Source organism: Mytilus californianus, unplaced genomic scaffold (genome assembly GCF_021869535.1).
Source record: "Mytilus californianus isolate M0D057914Y unplaced genomic scaffold, xbMytCali1.0.p SCAF_3, whole genome shotgun sequence".
Lineage (NCBI taxonomy): Eukaryota > Metazoa > Mollusca > Bivalvia > Mytilida > Mytilidae > Mytilus > Mytilus californianus.
In genome coordinates this window covers 96566308-96578032 of record NW_026262679.1, presented here as the reverse complement: position 1 = coordinate 96578032, position 11725 = coordinate 96566308, and the positions used below count along the sequence as shown (strand labels likewise).

At 34.7% G+C, this 11725-nt stretch overlaps 1 protein-coding gene across 1 annotated transcript in view; it reads right to left on the bottom strand.

Moving 5' to 3' along the window:
* Positions 1-2015, bottom strand: part of LOC127733296 (SH2 domain-containing adapter protein F-like) — a 42402-nt gene extending 40387 nt beyond the window's left edge. Inside the window, exon 1 of the mRNA XM_052242656.1 lies at positions 1681-2015. Within this exon, the coding sequence (XP_052098616.1) occupies positions 1681-1950 (270 nt within the window). The 5' untranslated portion in view covers positions 1951-2015. The remainder of the gene's footprint in view (positions 1-1680) is intronic.
* Positions 2016-11725: the final 9710 nt, after the last annotated feature.

The window sequence follows — 11725 nt, the reverse complement described above, 5'->3', positions numbered from 1 at the left end:
AACTGTACATCATTTGAACTCTGAAAGAAATTTGTCTCATTGGCAATCATATCACATTTCATTATTTTATATGTATTCATTTGTACTCTGTACTTCATGATTTATATTTTCATTCATTTCTTTTTTCACTATGAAACATAAACCTATAGGCATAACTGTCACATTACACACTATATATTTACTTAGTTCTCTCTAAATTTATCTCAGAAAGGTATATATGTATTCTGCTTCATACATCATGTACATCTAATTTGTAGTCCTAAGCCTTACAGCTTAAAAAACTAAAAGGAAAATATATATACGGTGCAGAATATTTCAAATTTGGACTTTGGAAAATGGTTTGAAATTGCATACATGTACATGTATATACATGCATATTTATACAACAATGAATTAAATGAACAATTATAAGTTATTCATAATCAATTATTGTTTTGATCGGACTGAAAATAAAAAATTTCATCAGGCTTGCATATACTATATTATGTATATATAGCTATATACATTGTAATTGTCTAAATTGCTTCCCAAAGTTTTTTTTTATCTCAACAAATAAACACACTTTCAATTATAAGGCCTTAAGGTAGGAATGGCCTTAATCATCAAGCGTCAAGAACTACCCCTCCCCTACCATAGAATCAAAGGAACTTTAAAATGTTATCAACATTCACCACATAGCATATTTTAACTTGATCGTTGATGTTGGTATCAAACAGAGAACAAAATGTTAACCCTAAAACGTCATGGGAAACCCCATTCCCTGGCCCTCAAATATCTTCACTCAACTGCACAATTACAATTTTTTGCATGGTAAATTCATATGCAAGTATACCCCAAATAGGTTATATAATAAATGATATGGTCAGATGTTCTCAACCTGTCAAACAGCTTAGTTACAACTGACTGTACCTATAAATTAGTTCAGTCCTACACTACAGAGACGGATTTTAAGGGGGGTGTCCCCCTTATGGAGCTACATTTATGATTCATCCAGACTTTTTTACTGTATCAGGTCTGTTCGCTCCCAATACATGTTCGCACCCTACATGTTCGCACCCCACACGTTCGCACCCTGGGTTGTTTGCACCCTATTTTTATTCAAATACTGGTTGAATCATTAGATGTTTTTTAGATGTATTTATCAAACTATTTAAATTTTCATTAAAAAAAATCGGGAATTTATGAAATTATTTTTTGAGGAAACAATACAAAATACTTATTTATAGCGATACATTTATTTAAACACGATTAAAAATGTATTCAACACAAAACCTATAAAAAGGGTGCGAATGGACCCATGGTACATGTAGGAACATGAAAGGGGGCGAACGTGAATATGAGCGAAAGTGATTTTGGGCGAATGGACCCGGATTCACTTTTTACTTGTTCCACTCCAAACTTTAAAAATTGTCTAGTTTGGGGGAGCGTGGGCCCCTTTTTCAAAATCCTTGATCCACATCTGTACTAGTCCAGCCCTACACTAACATGACTTGTCTAAATAATCATGATGTCTTGCAAGGCTACATCTATGGTCTTAAACACTGAGACTAGGGGAAACTAGTTAACTACTTGACATCACATGATTTAGTGAACTCAAGATAATAGTATTAGTAAATATAACATGCACATGAAAGGGGGGTATGAAAGGAAAGGGGAGGGTTATGCTCATCATAATCATACCTGACTGTTTGAATTTATTTCTTTTCCTCTCTTAACATTCACAGAACATTTTACGGAATTGTCATCACAATTGGAATCAAAATTTATCTCTGATAATTTGCCTGCATTATTTCCCATTCCTTGGAGTGCTTTCTCTGACGTTCGCGTGTCTTTGATAGCTCTCCGAGTGTTTTGGTTGCGTTTTGGCTTTGTTTTAGGCAGTACATCCGAGGAGAAACCTCCGCTGTTTGACTCATAAAACCCATCTTGTCCTCTGTTTCCTGCTAACATTATAAGGAAATTGATACTTATCGCACTTAAAAGTTATACTTCATTTTCTTCAATGTTTATTTATAAGTTCCTTGTCACTTTAGTCTGATTGTAACATCAGCTTTCATTGGCTGATTGTTGATAAAGAAAGTAACTTTGCGGGAAATTTAAAACCGATATGCGTAAAACAGAGGCCAAAGATACCAAAGCATGCAAAGAGAAATTCAAACTCATAGTAATTACATACAGTGGCGGATCCAGGGGGGGGGGGGGGAGGAGGGGGGGTTTCCGGGGGTTGGAACCCCCATTTTTTTGACGATCAATGCTTTTGACTCTTGAATGGGGACATAAATGGTTGGAAATCCCCCCTCCCTTGTCCTGGGTTGGAACCCCCTTTTAAAAATGGCTGGATCCGTCGCTTAATAAGTCGAAAATAACTGACAATGCCAGGTATCTGTCTAACTTTTCTCTTGCTGCTTGCAGTTTTCTTGAAGGAATATACCAAGGAATACAACTAATTTCGACTAAAACGATGTCGTGTTTTGATACCACTGGAAGTTGTTCAACTATTATGAAGATTTGCTATTAGCACTATTAGCAAATCTAGCGTCTTTGGATGCCTTGTTGGTTCTTCAACAGTCTTGTATTTCTCCGAATCTTTTAATGTATTCCAACATGTTGTGTGAAACTTCAGCTAAAACAATGAAGTAGTTTTTAATACTTGCTGTTTGGTGGATGCTGCTCAAGTTTGTATTCCAAATGGTCAGGTTCATTACTGTCTGTGGCATGTAAAACGACAATACAGGCATAGTTTTCTGTCTGGCCAGTTTTAATTTACATAAGATAATTTCATATTCTGTGTCAAGCTGTGAAACAGTGATTTGATGAGTTTGTTTTTATGTTGTGCTGTTAAACATTTGTCACCAGTAAGGGGAGGATTTAACACTAACATACATATGTATGTTAAAGCATGCCATACCATCTGTCCCAAATCAGGAGCCTGTAATTCAGTGGTTGTCGTTGGTTGCTGTCTACTGTATTTGTTTTTCGTTTGTTAGTTAATGAGAAAAAATATTGCCGTTGGTTTTCTCTTTTGAATTGTGTCACAGTTTGTCGTGCAGGGACAATTTTTACAGGACATCGGTTTTGCTCATTGTTGAAGGTCGTAAAGCGTCCTATGTGTTTTTTTTCTCTGTTGGATTATTGTCTCAATGGCAATCATAACACCTCTCATTATTTTAAATTCAGAAAAAAATTTCAAATAGCACGTACCTATCAGATATGTTTTTGGATTGGGAAAAGGTGCCAGAAGACTGATATCAGGGCCGTAATTAGCCTCTTTTAAAAGTGAGGCAAAATATATTCGCCGAGGTGTCTGGGGGCCGCCCAAGGCCCCGAGAAGCTGAAGCTCTGGTAAAAATGACGCAAAATCGTGCATTCTGAGCATTTCCCGGACCCTTTCTTAATCTGAAACGCAAGTTTTGTTTTAATCATTTTTTCGACAATATTCTGGTCTCAAAGCAAAATATATAGATTTAGTGTAAGACTTAGTTTTTATGCTTCCGGAAAAACGTATTATACCCGTCAATTATGTTTTTTTTCAAATTAAGTTAAGAGGGGACTGATTATCATTGATATAACTATATGAATTCAGTTTTATAACACATTTCAATTACAACTTGATGTAGTTCCTAACTGTGATAAAAGGGTACACTCAGAGTAGACTCAGGAAAACTCACGGTTCTTAGACCTCATTGCTATATTTTTGTGCAGTTTTAATATGTATACCGGCTGATTAATGTCGGATCTGTCTGTTCTGGTCTTGTATTGTGTTTAGACTTAGGTGTTATATTTTTGTGACTTTAAATTTATTCACAGTACAATATTTTAAGTACCGCTTAAGTCGACGCTAGGGGTCGTCTTGACCTTGTTGTAGGGTATGAATGATTCGTTCATTATTGAAGACCCTCCAGCGACTATCAAGATGAAGAACAGGAATAAAAGCCCTGTTCATTGATGATTTGTATTTTTTTTCTATGTATTGTGTGCGATTTTGTCCCATGCACATTTACTCCATATCCCTTTGTTTTCTATTTTAGGGCCTGCACACAGCTTAATGCAAGTTTAGCCCTTCAGTGTAAAAGGTCATATGGCAATACATTATTTACTTTTTCAGGGGCGTAGCTGGACTAAAATAAAGTGCAATCATAACTATCGCCGAGCGGAGCGAGGCTAATGTCGGCGATCGTAGCGAGGCGAAAAAAATTTTTTGAACCATTTTATGCAGAAAATGACAATTTTTTTCGAGCATTTTCCCGATATGCCATGCTTATGAAATTCACATCACTCCTTTACGCCCAAACTCCTATTTTGTGAATACTTGTGGACTTTATAGTGATTCGGCAAGGGAGGGGGCTATGGACCGCTCAATGTCCCCAGCTGGTCCAGGGTAGCAATCTAGTCAAGAATCCAAGGCAGCACCCTAGACGGTGGTCCAGGGAAGCGAATCCCCCGGAAGCTCCGGGCAAATGAGTAATTACAGTGACTACTTTGAACATGAAAAATACCCTATCTGTTTCTTACTATACCAGATTTTCATGAAACGATAGTAAAATTCTAATGAGTCCCGTAATTTGCTGATAATATGGTTATTTTTAAATATAAAATAAATTTTATAAAACGGGAAGATCAGGAAGATTCGACAACCGAAGCGTCAATCAATAGAAGGACAATCAATGAAATGGACACATGCCAAACCCGGGAACAGATAAGACACAAAAGGACAAACAAAAACATTCAACATGGAAAACTAAATACAGATGAAAAACACGGACCCCGAAAAAAATGTGGCGACCTCCGGTGCTCCGGAAGGGTAAGCAGATCCTGCTTCTTGCAAAACACCCGTAGTGTTTCTCATGAAGGTCATTTTCAAATCAAAGGAGATGTTACTACGACAACGGTAGAAGGTCATTTGGCACACAGATACCCCAGGTCAATTAATAGTTTTGGACAAACGGACAATGGGAATACGAAATCGAACGACCACTTTTAAGTCTTGACCCGAAGCCGACTAAGTTACTACAGGAATGGGTTTGGATATTACCCCCGTTAATATATCTCAACATCTAAAAGTCAAATTGTTTTTTTTTTCATATTCTAATTACCTAGATGGGAAAGAGTAGTTTCCATACGAGTTTGGCTCCCATTCATGCTGCAGTAGGTTGACTTTTGTTTCATGTTTTGACAACTCGTCATTTGCCAGGTTAGACATATCAGGATAAGGGGGGGGGGGGGGGGGGGGGGGGGGGGGTCAAACAATGTTATTTTCTTTGCAGTAACGTCTTGTAAACTCGACGTACATGGTTCATTTATAACTTTGCTTGGCGAACTATATATAACGTTTTGGATTTCGTTATCCGCTGCCCTATTGATAAAATAAAAATCTACCTCTTCATCTTTATTCTGATTTCTACCGTGGTTAAACTTTGTGACGTGAATGATTGTAGCTGCAAGTACAGTAAAGACTAAAGACTATCCGTAATTCAATTTCAGAATATTTTTTTTTTTGTGAAAAAAATGTGCAAGCAAATGATTTTTTGCGTAAAGGCAGCTACGCGCCTGTTTTTAAATGATTCGATTCCAGGAGATTGGTTGTCTCACTTTAATTAACTCATGTCAGTTTTTTAGTTTTATTTACAGAAAAGAGAGCCAGTTTTGTATTCTTTAATATAAGGTTTAATTTTCCATGAACAATCGACAAATTTTACTATGTCCGGTAGCATCGTATCTTCTCAAAATATTTTATCGAACAATATCTGGACATCGGTGGGCATGTAACATAGCCAAACCCTATATGACCGTTCACTAGTTATTTCTTTTTTGAAATTTCCAACATGAGGTATTTGCCTCATTTGCCTCAATGTAAAGTTACGGCCCTGGATATGCGTTTCGGCTAACCTAGAACACATACCAGTTGACTGGCCCCGTGACTGGTACATATTCGACCCCAAAAAATCAATGATGCACAATTGAGAACGCATACATTGCGACTGGCACATATTTCCCATTTAAAAACATCTATGATACTAACCTGTAAATGGACAAGAGTCTTTAACTTAGTATATCTTGCAAATTTCAATGATTTCCTGCAACGTCCCTGTCCTGCAGTTATATCATCTATGAAAGCGACTATTTGTCACGGAGTTATGGCATCTGTTGATGGGCAAATTTTATTTAAAAATGCTGTGAGTCAAAAAATTCGAAAAAATGTATCAAAAACACTAATTTTCGGACGATTTACATGAATATTAGGTCATAGGCGTCTTACAATTTCTACGTGAATAAATATGATACCATTTCTGCAGCCGACAATAAAATACCGGTATATTGATCACACAAAGAAGAAAATTTGAGACCATCAATAGAATAACAAGAGTACTACTCAAAGCGATATTTATAAGTAAAAACAAAACGTCAATAGAACACCATGAAGAGGATAGTTGAGATTATTTTAAGCTGTATGACTTTACAGTAAAGTATAATAACGAATATTCATTAGCGGATATTTGATTTGATTGTCGTTGTGACAACTATATCACAGAGACCAAAGTACGATGACCTAAACAACCACAGGACACTGTCGCGCCTTAACCAACAAACAAAATCCAAACCGTATTGCAAGTCACAAAAGGCACCGGCACGGCAGAATGTGAAACAATTCAAGAGAAAAACAACGCAGGGGATTTTTTAAAAGCTGAATCTACGGTAAACGTATACATGTGTATTACTCATTGTATAAGGCTGTACGATGACCTATTATATAGTTCCTAACATGCTTGGACGCTGGTATAGATAGTTGTCTCATTGGCAATCATACCGCTAACTTAAGCCTGGTGATACCACTACACCGTATTTGTATCAGAATTTTCAACTGAAATTCCCGAATTCATATGAATACGTGTTTTAATTGCAAACGGAACTATAGTTTATATTCAATCGGATGCAAAATTTTATACCCATTAAGTCCGCTTTTCGGTTCTATTGAGATCTTGCAACTGAATAGAAATTAGTAAGCTTTGGTTGGATTTAAAAGACATAGTGTCTCAGGTAGAATGAGTTTATAGTTTATTGAAAAAAGTTTTAATATATTAAAGCTACCTACAAGTCTAGATTTATAATTTTAAGATGCTGTATCATTGATACCAATAGTTTCTTATCAACAGATTTTTTATGATCGGAAGGAAAATAATATACATTTGAAGATGGAAAGCTGACTTTATGGATAAATTTTAAATAAATCCCAATCTTTGAGGAACACTTAAGCTAAACCATCTGATAGAAATTATACATTTATATTAAAATAACTTTCCTCATAACAGATTATTGGGATACGAAACAATGTTCACTTAATATGGCACTATTAATTAAAAGTTTATCTATCCACAAAGAAGATTACTAATGACAAAAGTCAACATTTATGAAAGCTATAATTGTGATTTTTGTCCCGATAAACTTCCTGGAAGCTTTCCCTTTTCATTTATTTCTTTATTGTTTATTCTGTTCTCTGGAGGTAGACACATTTCTATCTTGTAAGCCAAAAGATATCTGTATAAGTATAGAAGTTAAAGCTTACAATACCATTAGTATATTATTAAGTGCAGTAAATACGGTTCTTGATTTATATTGGTCAGAATGTTGATATAAAACATTCGAATATTGCACTGTAGAGGCGCTAAAAAGAAATGGATTTATTTCAAATTACGATGATGGTATTCTTCTTTTGCTTAAAACGCTACAAATGTCACATTTGCGAAATACATGATTTATCTGCCAATTGCACGTATAAAGAACTTAGAAATGTTCCGAACGATTTACCAGAGGGTATAGTTATTTTAGATTTGAGGTTCAATGTTATAAATCGAATAGATGGTGATGTGTTTTGGAAATATCGTAATCTGAAAAGTCTTCATCTGGATTACAATAAAATTTCGTTTCTTCCAACGAATGCATTTGATGGCTTGGAACATCTTCAAGGTCTATTTTTAACTAACAACAATCTGGATTTTTCTGTTTCTTACGAAGTCGATGTGTTTAGTCCTCTAAAAAGACTTCAACAGTTGGATATAAGACATAACATGAAAAAGAAATATACATCAAAAGTGCAATATCCTTTGTTTGAAAACCTTCATAATCTAAGAAAGCTATCGTTGGACTTGATTGATGATCCTGTTTTCGACAATTGTGGGTTCGAAAAACTACAAAATATAACTAAAATCGTCTTTGAAAACTGTGATTTAAGAATGATATTGAATAACACGTTTTCGATGCTACCAAACAATTTGGAAGAAATTCATTTAAGGAAATGTAACATGATTCGCGGTGTTGAAGCAGACGCCTTTAGATCATTACGAAATTTGAAAATATTAATTATACATCATTCAAATATGAAATTGGAATCTGCTTTAAAATTATTGTATCCATTTGAAAATAAGCACATGCGCATGATTCAGTTCACAAGAGTTAATCCTGGGTACAAATGTCCCATAGAAACGCCATCAGCAGTCATACTTACAAGACAAATGATGCAGCATTTGCAGAAAATTTGTTTGAATACGTTAGTTTTGACAGAGAATGGGATTGTTGATTTTGAACATAATTCTTTGCTGTGGAACCAATACCCAGAATGCATACAAAGCATAGAATTGTCAGGTAACAGATTTTCCCTGATGAACGGATTCAAACTGACAGAGTTATGGAACATTAGTAGAAAGCTTATCAACCTGACATCTTTTGACATGTCTTATAATCCCCTTTCGTACAGAAATGTTGAACAAAACATTAAAAATCTCCCTGACAATAAGTTATCGAACCTTAATTCGATTTTTTGGAAAAATACAGAAATTGAAAAGCCTCCGTGTAGTAACATTACATTTTTGTCGCGAAATCGAAATTATGCAACACCAACAAGGGAATCTCCTATAGAGACTGTCTTCTTTTCGCTTCCCCAAAACTTGAAACAGATACGACATAGATATTACCTTGCAAATGAACGGCTTGGGGAAAAAATCGTACTCTTAAATGCTTCAAATCTGACATATTTAGATATGGCATATTTCGATGTGGGAAATCTTCCTGAAATTGTACTGAAAGGTCAAAATAACATCAAGTATATAGATTTTTCTGGAATACCATCTTGGAACACTTCAATGTCTTTATTTGCACATTCGAAAACCGTGCTTCTTAGATATAATGGGATATGGAGTACTGTTCAACAAACCCAACACTATTTCAGTTTCATTCCGGAAGTGGAAGAATTAGACATTTCTGGTAACCAGTTATGGCAGCTTAGATACGATACATTTTTATATAACAAAAAATTAAGAAAAATTATAATGCAGAACAATTTATTTGATGAGTTACCAACGGCTTTAATGCCAATAGAGAAATTAAATTTTCTTGATTTTTCGGGAAATATTTTAGATTCAATAAACGAAACTATGAGGAACTGGCTTGACAAACAACAGAAAAAGAATGGAACTTTCAAGATTTTTCTGAGATATAACATATTTAAGTGTACCTGTGAGACAAAGGATTTCATTCGCTGGATATTTGAAACTAGTATTGAATTTGACGAACCAAACAAAGAATATAAATGCATGTTGAGTAATGGTTCTATTACTACAACTGTCAAAGTTTACCAGAATTTTCATGACTATTTCAGCATCTGTAACAATGAAATATGGCTTCGAGTCGGCATTGGGTTGCTTGTTTCGTTTATCACAGTTACCGTACCTTTAGCTATTATTATAAATTTCAAATGGCAAATAACATATTGGTTTTATCGAAAATTTCGGAAAGCTGTTGAAATAGAACTTAAAAAGAAATTTGTGTATGATATTTATTTATCATATTCAAATCAAAGTCTTTACTGGGTGAAAAACATCCTAATGGCGAAAATTGAAAATTGCTGGAGAATGAAGATGTGTCTAGAAGACCGTGATATTTCAGTTGGTGATGCTTATGTAGATGCAATTTGTGACTCAATCCAGCAAAGCCGGAACATTATTTTTATCATAACAAAAGATTTTTCAGACAAACACTGGGGGCGTTTTGAAATTGAAAGAGCAAAGTATGAAAAATATGCAAGTAATTTACAGAAAATTATTATTATTACAAAGCAGGTTCCAGTAGAAAATTTTCCAACAGAATTTGAACATATTTTGAATGATGTAATTCTTATAAATTGGAGTGAAGCGGAGAATGAAAATGACTGGGAAAACTTAAGAAGAGCTCTCGTCACAGACATACTGTAACTTTGTATCACGAAAATACAATTTTATATGAAAGGATATTAACCAAGTTAATCAAGCAAAATTTACTGTTTTTTTCTACATGTTGTGGTATTCGTATGGGCACCAGGTGTGTCCCTTTAATTGCACTGTTTTTGCCAATCTCAATAAAGATTCGTCTATTTCCATTTAATTGAAAAATTAAAAAGACTTGATGATTTTTTTTGCTTTATTTAATTAAGAATTCTCTAATTATACTTCTTACATTACCATAATGTAACTGACTTGGAATAAATATAATATAAAGAGCAATATCTGTCGTTTTCTAGATTTTGATATTTCAGTTTTACACGAGAAACTCTTTATAAAAATTCACGACATGAACGATGGTGTTTATAGAGACCATAAATTTAAATGCAATTCATGTGAACTTATTGATTCATGGAATAAAATTATTCTTAAAGGTTATCAATTTTACACTGTAGTGAATTTTATTGCTAGTGACAAATGAATGGCTGCTTTGATCATAAATTGAACCTCTATGTGTATAAGTTGGATGTTGATTGATTGATTGTTGCTTGCTTAACTTCCTGTGGAAAATATTTCATGCATATTCATGGGTAGGTTCTACAAGGTTGGTCTACCTGCATGAAGGGGTGTGAATTTTGAATGCTACTGGAAAAATGAAGGGGATTAAAGTTTTGCCTTTCAAAAGGCCACATACGAACCCCTCAGAAAACTGCTACAAGACTTCTTGAACATGCAGAGAGTGTGGTACTCGGGTCGTCGGATTTAACGGTCCAATTTCGACCGGACGTGGCTGCGTACTTATACATCCAACACAACAAAACAGACGCCCAATTCTAACAAGAGTTTAACTGCCGGATGGAAGAAGTCCAGGGATGTCCCTATTTCTATACATATTTACTAATTCAACAACTTATGTTATTTTTAAAGATTTATAAAACTCAACCGGACTTTAGTGCTGTTTCTGGTGTAAAATATCAATAATCAATCAACCAATCAACCAGATCATGTATCATCCGTTAGACAGCATTTCTACCTGACTAAAATATGAGGCCAAAAAACAATTAATTGTTGGCTGTTAACTTGAAAATACTATGCTAAACATATAATACAACTCAGGACCACTAGCATAGATAAATGACAAACGCCTTAACAATATAACATTCATTTGTTGTACTGTAACTATTTTTAATGTAGTAAATCGGAATATCCAATTATATACCCGGTTACCACCACGGGTGTTTGTGGACAAGACAATTTTTTTCCTCCCGCATTTTTCCAAAATCCGTTATTTTGTTTTGTTTTAGCCTCTATAGATATATTACCAGTGACCGCTGTGGATAGTAAACAAGCAATTATTAGTAAATGGTAAACAAATGTTATATCAATCAATTTATATAAATTTGACGGAGAAAAACACGAAAATAATTGAAATGAAAAGAAAACAAAAAAAATAAAGGATTTTGGACGAAAGGGGGGGC